Source organism: Acipenser ruthenus, chromosome 20 (genome assembly GCF_902713425.1).
Source record: "Acipenser ruthenus chromosome 20, fAciRut3.2 maternal haplotype, whole genome shotgun sequence".
Classification (NCBI taxonomy): Eukaryota; Metazoa; Chordata; class Actinopteri; order Acipenseriformes; family Acipenseridae; genus Acipenser; species Acipenser ruthenus.
In genome coordinates, this window is record NC_081208.1 from 2,565,940 (window position 1) to 2,584,983 (window position 19,044).

General features: G+C 38.0%; 1 protein-coding gene across 1 annotated transcript in view; it reads left to right on the top strand.

The window, feature by feature from the left end:
• Positions 1-19,044, top strand: part of LOC117425763 (nephrocystin-4) — an 83,972-nt gene that overhangs the window by 42,169 nt on the left and 22,759 nt on the right. The window contains exons 10-15 of the mRNA XM_058993124.1: positions 7,553-7,735; positions 9,136-9,241; positions 12,885-12,940; positions 13,908-14,042; positions 15,285-15,436; positions 16,801-16,992. Coding sequence (XP_058849107.1) covers positions 7,553-7,735; positions 9,136-9,241; positions 12,885-12,940; positions 13,908-14,042; positions 15,285-15,436; positions 16,801-16,992 — 824 coding nt within the window. The remainder of the gene's footprint in view (positions 1-7,552; positions 7,736-9,135; positions 9,242-12,884; positions 12,941-13,907; positions 14,043-15,284; positions 15,437-16,800; positions 16,993-19,044) is intronic.

The window sequence follows — 19,044 nt, forward strand, 5'->3', positions numbered from 1 at the left end:
ACCTGATGGAATCTGGTAATCCTCCCATAAGATGTAGTTTCTCTATTTGCTCCAGGAATACAAATTACTCCCTAGGCAGAACTCTGCTGTCTGAATAAAACTAATGTACCACATATAATCCCGGATCTCCTGTATACATGATATTGATGTGCATTGGTTCTTCCCTGCTGAGGACTGCAATATAAAACTACAATAAAAAAGGAAAACAAATTTGCAGCATAACCAATATCGAAGCAACAAACTCGAAACTATAAAGAATTAATGTTACAGAAGGGACATTGATGCCGGATTATTAAATCCAGTTTACTTGAACTAATTGGAGAGTAAAATTGGTGTGTATGAAATTGCTATCAGCCTGTAACTGCTAATTGGACTGGCTTGCCTTTTCGGGAGGTTGTGCGGTCAAATGAATATTCATTGCAATGATTTAGCTAAAGTATGACTGTGGATGCTAAATGTAAGCAATGTTAGTTTCCATTTTCTTTAATGATCAACGCTGTGCATTTCATGGCAGTTATTGATATTTAAAGGGTACATAAGGATCTTTTTATTTTATTGTGTTACATGTTCCCATGTGTTGCTACAACTGTTTATGTAAGGTGTGTGTTGTTTTAATTTTTCTTTTTTTTTACATTTTGACCACTTTTTTAAACTTTTAAATTGCATTCCCTGCCTCAAGATGGCTTCCCATATACCTGCATGGACCTCTCAAAACTACATTTCCCATCATCCTCCTTCTCACATATGTAACTGAGATGGATTTACCAGTGAGCAGGAGGATGATGGGAAATGTATTTCTGAGAGGTCCATGCTGGCACAAAATAAAAAAAAGAAAAAATTAAAACAATGCACACACCTTACATAAACAGTTGTAGCAACACATGGGAACATGTAACACAATAAAATAAAGATCTTTATCTACCCTTTAAACTACTATTGACCGCTGGATTATTAACTTAAACGATAAAGCCTCGTGTCCATTTAACAGTTACTGACAGCTATTGACGTTGCCAAATAACAACCCTATCATGAAAGGGGGAACAAAAATCTGTCTAACATTTAAGTATATGGACCTGCCTGATTGGATCTAAAAATGGCAAATAATTAGTCATGTTTTTAATTGGAAACTGCAGAGAACTGAAGAAGTGGTAACAGTAACACATACATTACAAGTGATAATTAAGTTAATTGCTTTTTCTCAAATTTATGCAAGCCATTCTCTCACGTCTGCTACATCTGGTGCGATGCATTTTGGTTTCATGGTGTGGCATTTTGCAATTTATATCAACAGTCAGTGTTAGCACTGCTTATTTACTTGACCTTGAAAGGACTGCAGTGATTTTCTCTTGAGTATCTCTTCCAGATTGAATTATGAAACTAGTTTAGTGCATAAAGTGAAAGAACCCAAACACTGAACTAACTGAAACAGTGAATTTGTTAGATATTTTCCATAGTAAATCTTTAACAAAGTCAGTGATTCACAGGTGAAGAAATCACTAGTGGTCCATTCTATACTGATTACAAACGATCCATCTTTTAAACATGCTCATGAGTGCATAAACTGAAATAAATTATGATTTAAGAACACAAAGAATAATATATGTATTAAAACTCTCCAATCTGTTTCTCAGCACTTGACCACATTGACATGAAGCCTCTGTTACATGTCTATTAAATTTGGAGGACTGGTTTAACTGTAATTTCGATAAATTAAAACTGTCATATATTTGAGCCTTTTACACATTCGGTTGTTTTGGATGCCACTTGATTCTTCCAGGACTCGCATTTATAAACGCATTAGATCTAGAAACTTGATCAGAGCAGGGATTGACCTTGGGAATTGTGTGGCAAACACAATAGGGCTAAAGCTTTTTACGCACTTTGTATCAGCCAACAAATGAAAGTTTTTATCATGAAAAATAAATAAAGTTGGCGGTTCGCTGGGCCCCAGGGAAGAGATTTATCATTTAAAGAGTGATTTTATTTTATTCAGGCTGTAATAACCAGGGGCAGTGAGTAAAAAACTAAAGCAGTGGGACCAGAACTGCTTCCTCATGCCTCCATTGGCCAAATATCATGTTTTGAACCTGGGACCTTTTTATGAAAATGTATTTAGTTGGCAGCAGTATGGTATACCCACACCTTGCTTAAAATAATTGTGGCTACAGCCTCCCCATTTTGCACTTCCATGGGATACATTGGTCTCAAACGTTTTGTAAAAGGTAACACATGTTACAGCAAGCATGCATTCTCATTTTAAAACATGGTATCTGGTACACCATTAAGGTTAAAGAAATTTCCGTTTCCAAGCCATGCCTTCCAGGAAATCTGTTACTGCTTTATATGAAGCGTGGCATTCAGTATCGCTGTTGATTACGAATATGCAAAGGCACTCTTGTGTGTGAAGTTATTAATTCTCAAAGAAATATTGTATTTCAATGACCTTGTTGGCCTGCAGCTTTCGCAAACAAAGAATGCCTGACGTCAATCAGAATGCCCCCATTTTTTTAAATTCCTTTTTTTAAGTAATCACAATTATAAAATCCAATGGGTTTCAGTGTTAATTTAAAATGTAACATGCACTCCACTGAACACCTAAATACCGAAGAGACTTAATTTTATTTATTTTTTCGCTCAGTTATTTAGAAGACTGGAGAAACAAGATTGGGTCCATTTAGATTTTTATACTTCTAGCGCTTAGGTGGAATATAATACTACAGGGTCAGCCTCACCAACCTACATTCAGACTAACTGATAATCAGTGATGCACAGGTATGTCTCAGTAAATTACGTTAGGTTTGTGTTAAATGCTCAAGCTCTGTTTTTCCCTTTTTTTTTTGGAATCGTTACAGTATGTAATGCAATACAGTTTAATATCGGGGGCTAGCTAATTGCATTCAAGACATACCACAGATGCAAAGTTAATCAAGGTTTGTTTGCAAAATCACATGTGGGAATGTTAATCGGATCTAAATCATCATCCATGCAGCGTCCAGGAAACAGTGTAGCACCACCGTGGAGATGAAGCATCCCAGGCACCAAACCACGGCAGGTGTACATTAAAAGGGTTAGTAGTCTACAAACGGCTATGTGAAGACCCGGCCAAGGTTATTAACAATTATTTCCCAGAAGGTACAGTGAATACCACCTTGTTCTCCCCAAGTCAGTCCCATGCCTGTTGGAAACAGTCAGTGAGGAGGCCGGCTGCTATATCTATTTATTTTAATGAACTGGCTATTCCTAAGCCATGGTCAAAGATAACTGATCAGCACTCCCTTGAACTGGAACACCCCGTTGAGTGCTTTACTTCTAAGAAAGACGGAGGCGAGTATGTAATGAATGCTTTTATGACTCTGGTTGCTGATTTAATCTGGAGTTGTGCTCTCCTGGGGGCTGATGGAATGTGGGGTTCACCTGACACATGGGTGAGCCTCATAACTCACACATGCTGTAGGCAGTGCTGGGCCACACAGCTCCCATATCGAAAAATGTGTGTTAAAAAAAGGAGGAAATACTTCATCGTCACTGCATTTTTGCTTTCCAGGTTGAATGGTCAATAAATCAGCATCAGGATAGAAAAATTGAGGGCCACAAGGCATGAAGGAAACATACTTACTTGAGAATTTGGGTTGAACCTTTGTCAGACATTGATCTTTATGTCAAAATCAAATAAAGAAATATTCTGTTACAGTCTGCATACTGATGTGCTAAATATATGTATGAAGAGAAAAAGTGTGTAACTACAACAAATGGGAAAGGGTTGGCTTCAATTGTCTCCCGTTTGATCTTTGTGGTCCTTGTTTGTAGATAACACTTTAGCAGTACTAAAACACACAGATATACGTTCTGCCGAGATGTCTTTATCAATGTCTTCATTTTTTTTCTTTCTGCTATTTAAAAATATACCAAACGCCACTCTGAAATGTGTTCAGAGGGTATCCCAGGCAGTTCACTGTGCCACAGAGGCTAGCTAACCTCTGATGCCATATGCTTGCAGATTATTCCATTCTTCTTGTTGTTCATTTGTACGTTCCCGTGTGGAGTACATGTTATAAGAAGGAACAATCAGTCAGCCTTATAATTACCAGACCTGCCCGTATGCATTAGCAGTAATTGCATGTTGTGTTTGAGGCAGAGGAGCAAAGCAAAAAAATATGAACCCCTTAATTCACTGTGTCTCCTCCTGTTCTCATCCCATGGTTTTCTGAAATTGTGAACAGCCCATAGAAGAAGATATTTCTCTCTTCCTAAATCATTATGTCAGTCTAGGATTGCCGAGCCAATGTATGGGATCATTAGAATTATAATATCCTATCCTAAGGGAATATTTAAGATTGGTAACCCATGTGTTGTAGCCAGGTTTTGACTTTTCAACAAGGATGTGTATTCAGAATAAGCAGTAGCCTTACAGTATTTAACCAGGCTGCAAGCAAATAGTTTTGTTACCCTTCAAATTCCATCAGTCCGTAAAATGACCTAATTCCATGCTAAATGCTAAGCCATCATGCTGGCAGTTGAGTATATTTTCAAATATTTTGTCATGCGTTAGTCAAATTTGCTTGTGTGATGAAAAAGTAAAATCCACAAACTCAGCATTTTTAAACTTTAATGTTTAGAAAAAGTTGTGACAATTCCCAAGACGTTTTTACATGCATCAGTGGATTTACACAAAAAATAAAGTTCTATAAATGAAGCTATACTGTTCCTGAGGGCTTGCTCTCCTTGCTGTTAGAGCTGCATGATTTGAAACTTAAATCTGGTAAGAGAAGCGCCTGGGAGTGTTATTGCATTTCTCTACATTCCCAAGGACTGGTATTTCAGGGGTCACGGTCCACATCGAGGGTTCGAAGTGAAAGTAAAGAGTCGAGTGGCTATGCAAGCTTCTGTAGTTGTCTAATAACTTGCCTGGGACTATAATAATAGATAATTGAAAAACTGAGTGCACAGTAAATAAGAGAAGGGTATATATATATATATATATATATATATATATATATATATATATATATATATATATATACATATATATATATATATATATATATATATATATATATATATATACATACATATATATATATATATATATATATATATATATATATATATATATATATATATATATATATATATATATATATATATATATATATGTGTATATAGCTGTTAACCCAAGGGAATAACTTCCCCTAACAGTTGCAGTTGGTGTTTTTCCCCTTGTAATTTTCCAATAGAGCTCACAAGTATGGTAGTTTATCAATTACGGTTGGCCGTTTATTACCATACTGCCAAAACTCCAGCACTTTCTGAGATTTGAGATCTGTCAGTGTCAGTCTGGAAAGAGTGGCAGCTTTTGACATCTTGCAGGTAGGAGGCTGGCAGGAGGCTAAACAAATTAGGATCCCGTGACAGAGTGAGAGATGGTACGTTTTAACATGATAAGCGATAGCTTTTAAGTAAATGGCTGATAGTAGATTTATTCCCCTCTGCTGATTTTACAAGCTCTAAACATCAGCAAGTCCAGAATCCTTGTATTAAACATTGGAGCCATGATGTAGCCACAACTGTATAGGTTCTGTATGGGTTCAGCTCCTAAGAGTTTGATTGTATAGACAGTTCTGTTTAAATGATCTAAACGTTGGCAGATATAAAATGAATACACTGAACAGCTGAAAAGAACTCCATGGCCACCAGTGTATATTCAATCAGTCAATCAATCAATATATTGTCTTCATGGGATTTCTTAAGCTCTGATTCTGTAATTAGGGCAGAGAAGGGTGGTTGCCTTCTCCAACTTTGAAGATGCTTGCCTTATCAGGATCTGTGGTTGGGGGGGGGGGGGCTGGGTAGACAAAGAGCAATCCCAATACTTGTTGGAGGGTAGTGTACAACTGACAATTGAATTTAGCGATTCTGCTAATGCTGTGCATTGTAGAGCATTATTATTATTATTATTATTATTATTATTATTATTATTATTATTATTATATGATCTAAAATAAGAACCCCATTGATTTAATGGCATCCAAAATGTTACTGCATACATCATTCTAGATAATTGGCCACAGTGGTTTAGAGAAACAAAAAACCTTTATGAGGATCCATAGCAAGTTTGAATTTACAATTTCACAAGGGATGTGTCTGAGCAATAAACATATGTGCAAAATCTGTGGGCTACTAGTTTGCTTGATACTCTATGTAACTGTAAATAAGTATTTATCGGAGTGTGCAGACAATTTAGAAACAACATTTGGTACAATCCACTGTTAGAAGCTCAACTTTCTCCAAAGCCTTAAAAAACAGCTTCTGGTCTGTTTCCTTCCTCTTTCCCACTGCAATAGACACCCTTGGATTATCTGACACACGTCTTACACTTGATATGAATTCTGATTAATGGGTTCATCTCAATCTCCTTCATTGTATAATCAGCAAGTCTGGCTGCAACCATTGGCAACATGTAGAGATCCGTACCTTAGCAAAGCAAGGAACTTCCTTGTGTAAGTTTGAATATTTTCAAATATCTTTTAATAGGTTTTAGTTCAGCGTTTTGTACATTTTGCCTTGTGTATACCTTACGGACTGTTATAATTTATTTTAAAAAGGCATACAAATGAATGGCTTTATTACCTAGTCAGCTGTCAAAAATAATTAATGTTTCATTTAAAGAATTTAAAAGCTTTTGATTAAAATCTTTTCAAGCTTAAAGTATTCAATTTTGTGTTTTTGTGTAAGGATCAATAGGGTAGGGTAGGTGAACAGGCTTTGCTGTTTTTCAAGGGATGTTTGATTATTTTATGTTCATTTTAAAAGGTGGCTGTTAACCTATTTACTTTGAGTTTGCTCAGCTTTAAAGGATATGCTGTGTTTATAAGTGTGTAAGACTACTGCTCTTTATAGAATCTTGCTAATAGAATAGTTCTGAAAATGACGTTGAGCATCAGTATGAGAATTTGCATTTCAACATTAACATCCACTTTGCCAACACTTAATTCAGTACTCTTAATTAAAAGAGGTTTCTGTGCAGGTCAGTGAATTTAAGGATATAGGAATATGCTGGTGGGATTCGGCTCCAGAATTTTAAATAGATTTTAATGTTGGGCAGCCAGTTGAAAAATACTTTTTAAAACTAAATATACATTTTGTTGGCATTTTTATGCTGAATAATAGATAGCTGTCATAAAGCTGTTTGCTTTTTCTCCAAGGGCGTATAGGGACAGCTTGTGATATAAATAATAAAAACTGTCAGAGACATAAATGTTTTAAAAATACCCTTTGTTCAGATTTCTTTGTCACCAATAGTAAATAATGTGATTCGAAAGGTCGGCACATTTTTTTAGCTACCATATCACAGGATCAGTGAGTTCAAAGTATGGTCATTTAAAGAGCAATTTGTCTTCTAACAAGACAGGCTCCAGAATAAATCCTTCTAACATTTTTTTTTTTAAAACCGGCTCAAGAAGGCTACCAAAAGCCTGTCATGTTGAATAATCTGGAAACCGTCCCCTGTATAATAACAGTGACATGTATTAATTTGTGTATTCCTTTCCTCTAGATGTCCTCCACCACTTCTTTCTCCAAGACAGCCTACATGCAGTCTGTGCGCTGGGCCGTTTGGAACCCCTTTTTGGAAGCAGGCAGTTCTGAAGTCAGCCTGTCATTACAGGGAGGACCCCTACCAAACCCCAACAGCGTGATGGTGTACAAGGCGACCTCTACTGATATGAGCTCCCCTGAGGTAAGTAAGGGCACAAAACTCTGTGAAATGACCATGTGAATGCTTCAGTTCCAAAATCTGCAATGTGTTCCTCTGCATAAGGAATTGACAGTTTTCTAATCTGTTCACTGGTCTGTTATGCAAACTATCATCATCAGAGACTATTACTACCCGTATGTGAAACTAATTTTAGTTTAGTATTTTTTTTTGCAATTCCCTTTAATTATACTACCTTTATCGTGCCTGTAACAATTCAAATTCACAATTAAATCCCCCTCCATTCCTAAATTCATCTTTTATTTGCTTTGCAACTGTCATAACCTTGTTTATTTTGCATAATTTTTGATTCTCCTGCAACTTTGGAATAGTTTTACAGATGTGCGCAACACTTGGTGCTCTTATTAAAAGTTTTTTTTAGCAACTAAATTCATCATTTGCATTATTCAGAGGGAGTCTAAGCTGGCGTCAAGATACACAGCACACTAGTTTTTGAGAGAGAGGTTTGTTCGTGCCTCTGGTAGTACATTTTGACAGCCTGTCACTGACACCCTTGTAAGCCCCCCCTGCTATAATCAGCCTCCAACCTGCCACATTCTAAGAACAGCACTATTCCTAATCACATGAAAAACTTTTGATCTGTTTATTATAATAAGCATGTGAATGGGTGAGGAGTAGCTCACTAAGTTCAAGCAAATATACGAACGAGAAGAGGCCACTCTGCCCATCGGTGCTGGTCTGGTTCCTACTAGCTGATATCAGAACTATGGAGCAATTATTTCGCTTCAGGAACATGACTAGGAAACCAGTTCCATACTTTCACCACTCTGTCCTAGCTCTGTCTCCACTTGATGTCTTATAGTCCTAGTTTCTGCACAACGCTTAAGGTATTGTCAACTCCTTTTCAAGATTTTAGCATCAAACATCATTGACTGTGGTTACATTTTGTAGCACTGATAACACAAATGGCACAACTATTGAGTGTGTTTGCTTGCCAGATGAATGCCAGTCCTTTTTCTGTAGTCCAGTTATGAAAAAAAAAATAACTTGCGCAGACGTTATTATATTCAATTTGCGTGTTGCACTCACAGGCACGATGTAGCTCTGTCGTTTCCATGGCAAACTCCCACATACATGCCTACATCCCACCTAATTGTTACTGAGGAATGATATATAGCTGGATGTTTTGAGGGTGCATTAAAGTTGCTTCAGTCCTGAAATACAACGATCTTCAGTTGTTGCTGGAATGCACTGAAGATAAGTGCTATATAATTACTGGTTCTTACAATGACTTATGTAATAAAAAGCTAAATGAGTTTCCATCTGTGGCAAATTTGCTACTTAAAATAAATAACATTACTTGCTTTGAAAAGCATTTAGTTACTGGATCAATATAAGAGTGTGTTGGTGTGTGCTGCCCCCAGGTGAAGGAGCTTGAGCGCGGCACTCTGAGGGTTCGATTCTCATCCCGCCAGGAGGGACGCCCCCCCAGCCCAGCCCCAGAAAGGAAACCCCCGCCTTCTGCACTGCGTAAGTCTCTCTTTCCGGCTAACCTACAGCAGTACTGAACCCTGTAACTAAGCATTGTTTTCTCAGACATAATGAGATGGTAAAATGGGAGGCTTGATGTTCCAGTAGTTAAAGAAAGGGTCTCGTTACCAGGAGGTTCCATTTCAGCCACTGACTCACTGTGTGTGACCCTGAGTAAGTCACTTAACCTCCTTCTGCTCCGTCCTTCGGATTAGATGTAAAACTGAGGTCCTATTGTAAGTGACTGCATAGTTCACCCCCAAGTCTCTGTAAGTCGCTTTGGATAAAAGCGTCTGCTAAATGACTAAATAATAATAATGATGTGTCCTACTTTCAGTTGTATCTGTCTAAATACTTATTGTATACAAGGCAATACAAGCCTCCTTGGACAGTGCATTGAATTTATTATTTCTGAAGGGATGTAAAATAAATGCAAATCATGCTGTTATAAGTCAAAGTTAAAATGGAGACATAAGTGCTGTTCACAATTGTGTACTAAATAGGGAAATGTCAATGGGTGTGTGTTAAAACATCCAGAATATTGTTATCAACCACGTTTGGAGAATAGAAGCAATCTTTGAAATGAAAACAGGGCTAGGGCAATGTGATATTGTTTCAGACAAAAGATAGAAGCCAGTTGCAAAACACAAAATTGGAAGCTGTCTAAATATTCTTCAGCTTTATCTTCCTACTTTGCTATACAAAGCCTTTGCAATTGCAAACTCTCAAATAGGCTTCAGGAGCCATATCTATTGAATTAAACATTAATTACACAGATTCAGTTAAATTAGCATTCACGTTCCAATCTTTTTGAGTGCATAATGAAACCGGTCAGGAAACAGTCTGCCATTAAAAAAACTAACTGAAGAAAAGTGATGCTTAATTTATGCTTTCAGTATATGTATCTGTTGTTTAAGTAACTGCATGCGGTTAAAAGCTCCTTGCTTTAATGGATGCTCACTGGGAACATCAGAGAAAATGAATGTTGTACATGAATGCGTTGAATGTAGCTATCCATTTGTAGTTTAGCCAGTCTTAATGGGTTGTTTTCAGGCTTCCTGCAAATTGCATTAACAAAGCAAAGAAACTACATAATTAAACTGTGGTGCAACATTCTTACCTTTTGAATTGTGTACTTTAAAAATAGAAAAGGCATTGTGAAAGCATCAGCCCGAATAGCAGTGCCCTCCCAGGATAGCAAAATGCAGTAAAACCTGGCTAATTTATTATCAATTAGGTTTATATGCGTTACGGGTGCCCTTTTTGGCAGAAGGTCAGACTCTGTGTGTGTCATGTGGGATCAGATTTTCCCATGTGATTTGCTAACTGTGAAGTTTAATGTTAACTCACTTGGCTTGACACCACGGTTCACTTCCCAGGTGTCATTTGATTTGTTTACCTGTTTCCTGAAAAAATAAAACACAGCTCAGATTGTTATTCCAATAGGGCGCATGGCCTTGAATTACTCAGCTGAGGTTTGGTTTAGATCAGAAATTAGATTAGTGAAGCACATTGGCTTCGCTTTAGGAGACAGAGGGGCATTTTAAGAATAGAGGTTGAGATAGCTATAGGAAGGGCATTCCAACGTATAGTATCTTGTAACCTATTTCTTATGACAGCAAGCATGTGTGCAGCAGTTGATAGAGCCAGGTGCCTAAGACATTCAAAGTGATTTCAAGTTCTAATTTTGTAATCAACCAGCCTGCGCTCGGCCCTGTGTCTGGATTTGAATGAAAGGCTGAGAAATTCAGCTGAAACAGAGTCGTTTTTGACAAAGACTCTTGGGGGTAGAGCAGATTGATTTGAGGAGTAATAGCATGTCGCTGAAATTGAATCCACAGACTTTCCACCGCTCCGTCTGTAATGCTTTATGTAGAAGCAGAATGCTACTGATTTAGCGATTTTCTTCCCTTTCTTTATCTACGATCGAATTCAGGTTTTCGCCATCCAATAGGTGAATAGGTGAATTATTAAAAGGCAAGAAACTTCAGGGATTCGCACGGTTATTAAGTTATCAGAGGGGCTTGATCTGCCAAATGCATTATTGGAATTGTTGACTTTCACATGTGCAAACTGAGATCTGAGAAAACAATGGCACCTTTAGTTGAAAAGTCAGACTAGAATTGATGCATGTTATGAGTTTAGCCTCTCACTGATGAGATACAGATTCCACATTGATTTAACAGTAAAATAAAACCTGTTCTTTGGGCATTACATTCGCCTGTAACTGTTTTAGTATTGGAAAGTTAGTATAAGAAAAGCAATAGAGCTCCTTTATTTGAGTCACGTCCATTCAACCCACAGCCTCTTGAACTATGATCACTGGGTTTGCAGAATTACATGCCGGTTTTGATGCGGATAACAGTTACTAAAGTACTGAGCTGAGGTAAGCAGCTGCATTCATTTGTGTACCCAGCTCATTCTGGACATGAGATTTCAAAAGGTTAAACTCAAGGGCTTTCTCGTTCCGCACTCACTTAGTTCACATACAAATCCACGCATTGAAGAATAATGTGTATTCCTCTGAAAGCACTGCCTTAATCTAACATTTCACATTGAACTGCACTGCTGGTATTCAATCCCTTTTGACTCGTAGGGCCCCTACACAGACGTTGCAATGAGGAAAGCTATCCCTCAGGATGTGGTTAAAATCACGAAGCGAGCACCAATTTCAGGGCAAGCTGCTATAAAAAAAAAAAAAATCCTAAGAAAAAGAGCTTTTCAATCAAAATTCTCGAGCCGTGTATTTTTCTGGATCTCTGCTTTTTCTTGATAGAAAGAAAAGAAAATCTGTTTATCACATTAGTCACTCATAGCAAGGCAGCAGTGTATGTTACCCAGAGAAACATTAAGTGTTGGGGATATTTCAGTTAGCCCAGGGGCCCTGCGGTGAGAGTTACTGCTGTAATATTGTATATTAACTTCATGATGGAGTCAATAAAAGGGTAGGGAAGTCAGCTGGATTCTTGGCATCCCAGACAGCACAGGGAATGAGACCAACTATTGATTGGGGTTGGAAGATGCCCAGGGACCTCTGAAACTGTGGGAGATACGGCATGAACTCTGAAATATCTTGGCAAAACGGTGTGGCACAGAACACTTCTCATAAAAATTCTTGGCACAGAGAGAGTGCACTTGCTTCCTTTCAAATCTGACAAGGGACTATAGGATCATATCCAGATATACCTGTGTAGTATAGTACCTTTTCTGAGTTTCATTCTTTTCAGAGGCTTCCTTCAATTGAAAGTGGCTACCACCGACCCATAAGGAGAAATCCTGTCACATAGTTTTGATAGATTGAATAAAGATCTGCAAGCTTGTAATGTTTTTTGCTCTTAAATAAGAGAGTCTGGAATGGTTTCATAATAAATATTATATAATCCAAAAAAACAATTATTATTATTATATAATCCAAACAAAAAAACTTTGAAGCTTTGTGACAAAGGTCCTGATAAATCCCATTTATTTATTGCAGCTGTTGTCTTGAATCAGTAGTCTCTTGATATTTCTATTAAAATGTCGTCTTCTTTAACAACTTTCTTCTATAATGTACTGCCGAGACATCATTGGTTTTCATGAAGAGGGCTGTTTTCCTGTGTGATCCTGGATTTGCCGTGACTCTCTGTGTTATTGATCTGTTTAGGTGGGAGTGTTTCCCAAGTCCAGGATTCCCCTCCCAAATCTCCACCTGGCCCTGGTGTAAGTATTTTATTTTTAAATGGACTGAGCCAAGGCTTTAAACCCCATTGTCTTACCTGTTTTTAGCATCAGCAAAATTAAAACTCGTTGTTTCTTGTGCTGATGATATTTCGGTTTTTATGCTGATATTTCAGATACAATGTTACGAGAATGCAAAAGTTACGAGAATGCAAAAGTTTCTTAAATAATAGATTGAGCAGATATGTCAGTGTCGAAGCATCAAGCAATGATTGATGTAACTTTGATGGCAAATTTTTAATCTCAGTCTCTCGCCTACTTGAAATGCAGAAAGACGGCATTCATTTAATAAAAAAATGCCTTGGAATGGAACATGCATATAAAATATCACACAACCCTTGTAATATTGCAGATCAGTGCATCAAAACTTAACAAGCCTTGTATTTTAATGTAATGCTTGGACTAACTAAACAATAATTAAGCACATGCTTTCAAGACCTCAAAGGTCTCTACTTCAGGTGAAAGTAGGAAAGAGAGATTGATGTTTTTGTAATGTAATGCTAGAAACCCAAAACACTGTTCTAAAAATGTTTCAATACACTGATAAAATTCAGCTAGCGCTCTATAGACGAAGGCAGCCGCGTTACATTTTTAAATAGATAATGTCTAAATTGATTTGGATCACAAGAAACAACAGACTTAGACAACTAGATCACACGGTATTCGTACTGTACATACCATTGAATATAACAAAGCACAAAACTGCATTTTCTAAGAATAATATTCCAGCTCTGGTAACTTGCTAACAAATAAGTAAAAGATTGAAAAAGTCAATGTCCCACACACGCACCATACTGGAGGGTTTGCTAGATACTGTCTATGCACAGGTTATCCTTGGGTATGCTATGCGCTTCTGACCTTGCTTCTATTGAGGCAAGTGTGTTACCCATCAGTCTACGGGTACTGCGTTAAATTAAAAAGAAAATGGTATTCTTATTTCCTCTTTCAGCTGTCTATATCCCAGCTCTCTGTGTCCCCCCGCTACCCAACAATCAGCCACTCCACTGCATCTCCATGGCAACAGCAGTTTCCCTCCCAGCTATACCCATCCCAAATGGCAGGATCCTACCAGCTGTCGCATGCTGTAAGTACCCACTCCTCTACATGCTACACATCTGTGCTTCCCCTGGCCTTCAGGGGTCATTGTGGTTTGCATTGTGCCTGTACTCCTGTGTTACAAATGTTTAAAGGCAAAACATAGCAAGGTTGTGACTGTGAAATATATTTGGAGTTAATTTTCACATTTTACAGGTCTGCGTAACCTGGGCAGACTTGGCGGTTGGTCCAAAATGTTTAATGGCAATATGTTTGTAGACCATGTCATTATATTTCCTACATTTTAAAGGTACCCGATTATACAGTTTGATTCAAAGACAAAGTCTTGGAAGTGTTGCTCACAGATTAAGTTAATAACATTTCTATGTTGTGTTTTTTTATTTTTAGAAAGGCAAAATAACACGTTTGCATTCTTTTAGCTGAGTCATCTGTCACCTGCAATGTTTCAACAGTCTGCTCACGCATTATTAAAGTAACCCTTAGTAATAACTGGGTATAGATATAGAATAATACAGAAATGTTAGCATAATAAGAAAACAGTTTTTGAGAGCCGCCCCCCACCTCCCTCCAACACCTTTACACACACACACACACACACACACACACACACACACACACCATAATGGCTGCAGTTTGAACACTCCATTGATTTGTATAACTTGTAGCATCTCAGCGTGTTGACAGCTGTCTACAAACCACTGATTTCCCAAGGGTCGGCATCCATTAGTGAGCAGACTGGATACTGAAGTGGAACCGAAAGAAGAAAGAGAGAAAAACGAAGGAGCTCGCTGGCAGCTAACCTTTAATTGCGAGAGCGAAATCCACTTAAAATGATCAATGAAGAAGATGATATTCCACTTAATACAATCAATCCCCCTTGAAACCAAACCCTTAACGATAACACACGGGTAGATTAACCTGTTGGAATGGTCACATGAATTGGTATTTGGGTGGAAGGACCTCATCAATATATGCATTGGAATTATTTGCATTTAATGACATTGCGCTTCTGGCGTACCAGATAAAGGTAAAAGCCAGTACAGTAGTTGTTTTAAAAGTTGCTACTTTAAGAAAAGGTTTCTTCTACCCACTCATTTGCCTCACAACGTCATAACAAATTTAGGAAAGCTGAACCATGTGCTGCTGTGCTAATAATAGTGAGAGTTTCTGGGTTTAAATTGGTGACTGAGTGACTAATCACCACTGGGTCTTCTTTTTGTAATGTGGTGTAATGAAGTGATTAAGCCCGCTTTTCTGTGTGGATGAGCAGGAGTTGCCGTTCGCCAGCAGTATCGCCCACCTGGAGGCTGACCTGAGCTGCTCAGCTGCGCAGTCCTACTCCCCCGGCGCAGAACAGCTGCAGGAGCTGCCGTTCAACCCTGTGCACGCGCCCATCATCGCCTTGGGAACCCAGGTGTCCAGGTGAGAATCATCACAGAGGCACCGTTCTGCTCACAATCCCACAGGTTAATAAAGAGGCAGTCGATACCAGCCAAATGAATGTGAAATCTTAAAAAAAAAATATATCACTGCCTGATACAGTAACTGGGGTATTACTTACATTACAACTTCTCCAGTCCAGTGGCAAGTGAAACAATAAGACAATAGCCCTGTACGTTACATGCATATCATGTCTCGCATGGGGTTGAACAATTATTTGGCCTAGCATTTTACAATTTTCAAAATATTGAACATAATAGCACAATGTGGAGCCGCCATGCTTGCTTGCAATTCTGCAGCACGCATTGGCATATTCAGAGAAGAATATAATATCTTGGTATCCCCTTCTGTCCAGGGATCACCTTCCAGCATTATCAAGCAAGACACACTCCCTGGCCAGAGATTTGATGTGATTGTAGCAGTAGTTTTAGACCTCCACTTACTTAAGCTCTTGGCACTGCAGTGTAATTGTGGGTCAAAGCACCTCATCACTTTCACTTGATACTTTCCAATGTAGGCTTTTCTCTGGCTCTATGTGGGAGTAAATTACAGGCAGGAGTAAAATAAATTAGAGAATAGACACACACACACCTGCCAGCTATATTTAGTACGAGAATCGACCTATTTTCATTAATGGGTCAGAATATACAGGTGAATATCTCAGTACTGGAATTAAAGATTTACTATCCATTTTGTAAATGTGCAAATTTTATTTAAAGAAATGGAACGTAAAAGTACACTGCCTGTAATAAATGTATGCTTTTCAAAAACAGTTCAAACCCCAGTGTTTAAATAACAGATGAAGTCAGTTTATCGAAAAAAAAAAAAAAAAAAAAAAAAAAGGATTTATATTTCACTGTGAGTGATAAATATCCCAGGCTACAGGGAGATTGTGGAGGTGCTCAAGCGTATATCACCCTTCATTTTTTACTTCTATCTCAAGAACCACTCATCCAATTGCGATGAAACTTGGTACAGGCATTCTTAGTTGTCAGGATTGATAAATATATGCTGGTTGTGTTAATGATGCTTATATCTTGAAAACCATTTGCATGAAAACAGTTTACAGTACAGTCACTCTATTGGCTGAGCTATTGAAAGCTATACTGTACATCTGGGTCCACTTGTATTATTAAAATATGCATGAGCATTTGTTATGCTATACCATGATATACAACTCTTCTATACTGTATCTGCAATAATGGTGACCTACTGTTTCTGTTTCTTTGCCTCCTAACTCGTATTTGGTGATGAATGTTGCTTTATTGTACTTTGAAGTGGTAAATGTAGTATTCTATTCAATCTAGGTTAAAGCTGGCTTTTCCTGTGTCCCTGTTTCTTTCCAGCACCAGTGCTACTATCTCACGAAGCTCACTTGTTCGACTCCACTCCTCTGGTTTTCCTGAGATCGTAGACTGTAACAACCAAGCAGCTGAGGTCGTTGATCCTGCTGACCCAGTCAACTTCAGCCCCAACAGAGAAGAGTCTGACTATCTCCAGTGCAATGAGATCATCCTCCAGTTCCTTGCATTTACCAGGTATCCAGAAGTAGGGCATGGTTAGAGGTGTGCCCACTAGCATTGGAAAAGTAGATTTTACTTCTCCCTCAAACATGATCTTATATGTTTGCCTGAAGACGTTTATGATTCATGTGCGCGCAGAAATGTTGCGTTGATCCTAGAATCGGAAAGTTTTAAATCTACATAAATACGTTAATAAAAAACAAAACAAAACAAAAAAAACCAAACAATTTGTATCCAGCATTTCTAGACCCAGTTTATGCACTAATGTGTGCCTGATGCATTATCCTGAACTCACAGTCACTCATCATCAGCACAGCTTTCTGAAACATATGTCTGTACTGGCACATAATAGTAACAGTGTGTATCGGCCTTAGCTATAATAAATGCCCCCTTTCAGTCTAAATTACCCTCCTCTTAATCCAGTTGCTAAGATGCAGCTGCCACAAGTTAAGCTTCCTTTGTAGGTATCTTCAGTGACCAAGGAACAAAAGCTGGATCAAAGAGATTTTTTCCTCTCCTACCTCTGTAACAGATCCAGGTTTCTCTTTCCTAACGCAGCAAACTACACAGCTGTTTGTTCTTTAGCTTGTCTATTGGCCAGAGGCAATGCATCTGGACCCGAGATGAAAATAGCATTCCGTGGCGATAGATTAGTACGTTTTACTAATCCTGTTTGACAGTCTTTTCAATAGTTATTTTGAGCAAACATTCCTTATTTAAATAATTAATTACTAATATGAGGGATTGATTTTGGTAAACTGTTATGCCAAAGTGCATTTACTTTTCTGGAGAATCTAAGTTAGGTTCTAAAATGACTACTATTCAACAAAAAAAACAAAACACAAACTCTATATTCTTTATAAATAGCTAGATACTTCCAGATGCATAGAAGCAGGAATATTAGAGATTCTGAAATTTTCAAATTGTAAGCAGCACTTTCCTTCTGGGGATGAGATTCTGTCGTGCTGCTCACTGCCATGTTTCAAAGCTGATTGGAACAGGATTTAATGTAAGCTGCAAGCTCAGGTTAAACAAGTTTGCATCAGTGACTGTTCTTACACAGTGATCAGGAGACAAAGAAGCAGCCATCAGCGTGCAGCAAACTGTTATACTGTGAAGAGTTCTGCCCTGCAAGAAACTTTTCATAACAATAGTTTAATAACACCACGTTTGAATGGTCGTTGTTGCTAACAAAAAATGTATTTATAAAAGTATTAGATTTGTGATTTTGCAGCACATTTGTTATGTACTTGTCCCCCTGTCTAATGTTACAGTAATGCTTTATTCTGTGCACTAACAAACAAGAAATATGAGCAATTAATCATGGCACTATATAAACAAATTGGTAACCTTTCATTGTGCCTGTTATTAAGTTTAACTAAAGCTCCGGCGATCAGGTTCACTTTGATATTTAAGTAAGATTCATTGATGTCTGATTACATTCCATAGCCGCTGACTGCCCAGTTAGTTTACATTCTCCAGGGTGGTTTCTGTTTAAGCGGGTTTGTTTGACATTCATGTCAGAATCATTTATTTGACAGCTAGGACTGCTAATTCGGTGACCAATGTTTGTGTCAACTTCCCATTGTACACCTTTCAGATGTTTGCCTGTGGCAGGGTTTTAAGCATTAAAGCCCTTTTCGTTTGTATGATTAAGAAGAATGCCCCTCGTCTGGTATCCGTCATGTTAACCAGTCAGCAAACATACTTTGAAAATTAATTACCTAATGAACAAGACGCTGAGCCTGCACAAGGACACTGCTCATTGTGTGCACAGTATAATTATGGTGTAATTTCTGGGTCTCTCTAAGGCACTGTAATTATAAATCGTGTCTGTTTACTGAGTGGCTGTTAATGGAAGTCTCTGCACCTTGGAGGGCTCCACTTGCTGAGGGATATAAGCAATTGGATTTACTCTTGAGGACGTGTGAGCTCAAGACTTATAATGAGATGTTTTCCTTTCAGTTTAGGGCCATTGTAATTAAATATTTGTATTTAGTTTTAAAAAGCAGCTATGCTGTTGGGTTATGAATCATATTAGTGTCTTTGTTAATATCAGATATCTGT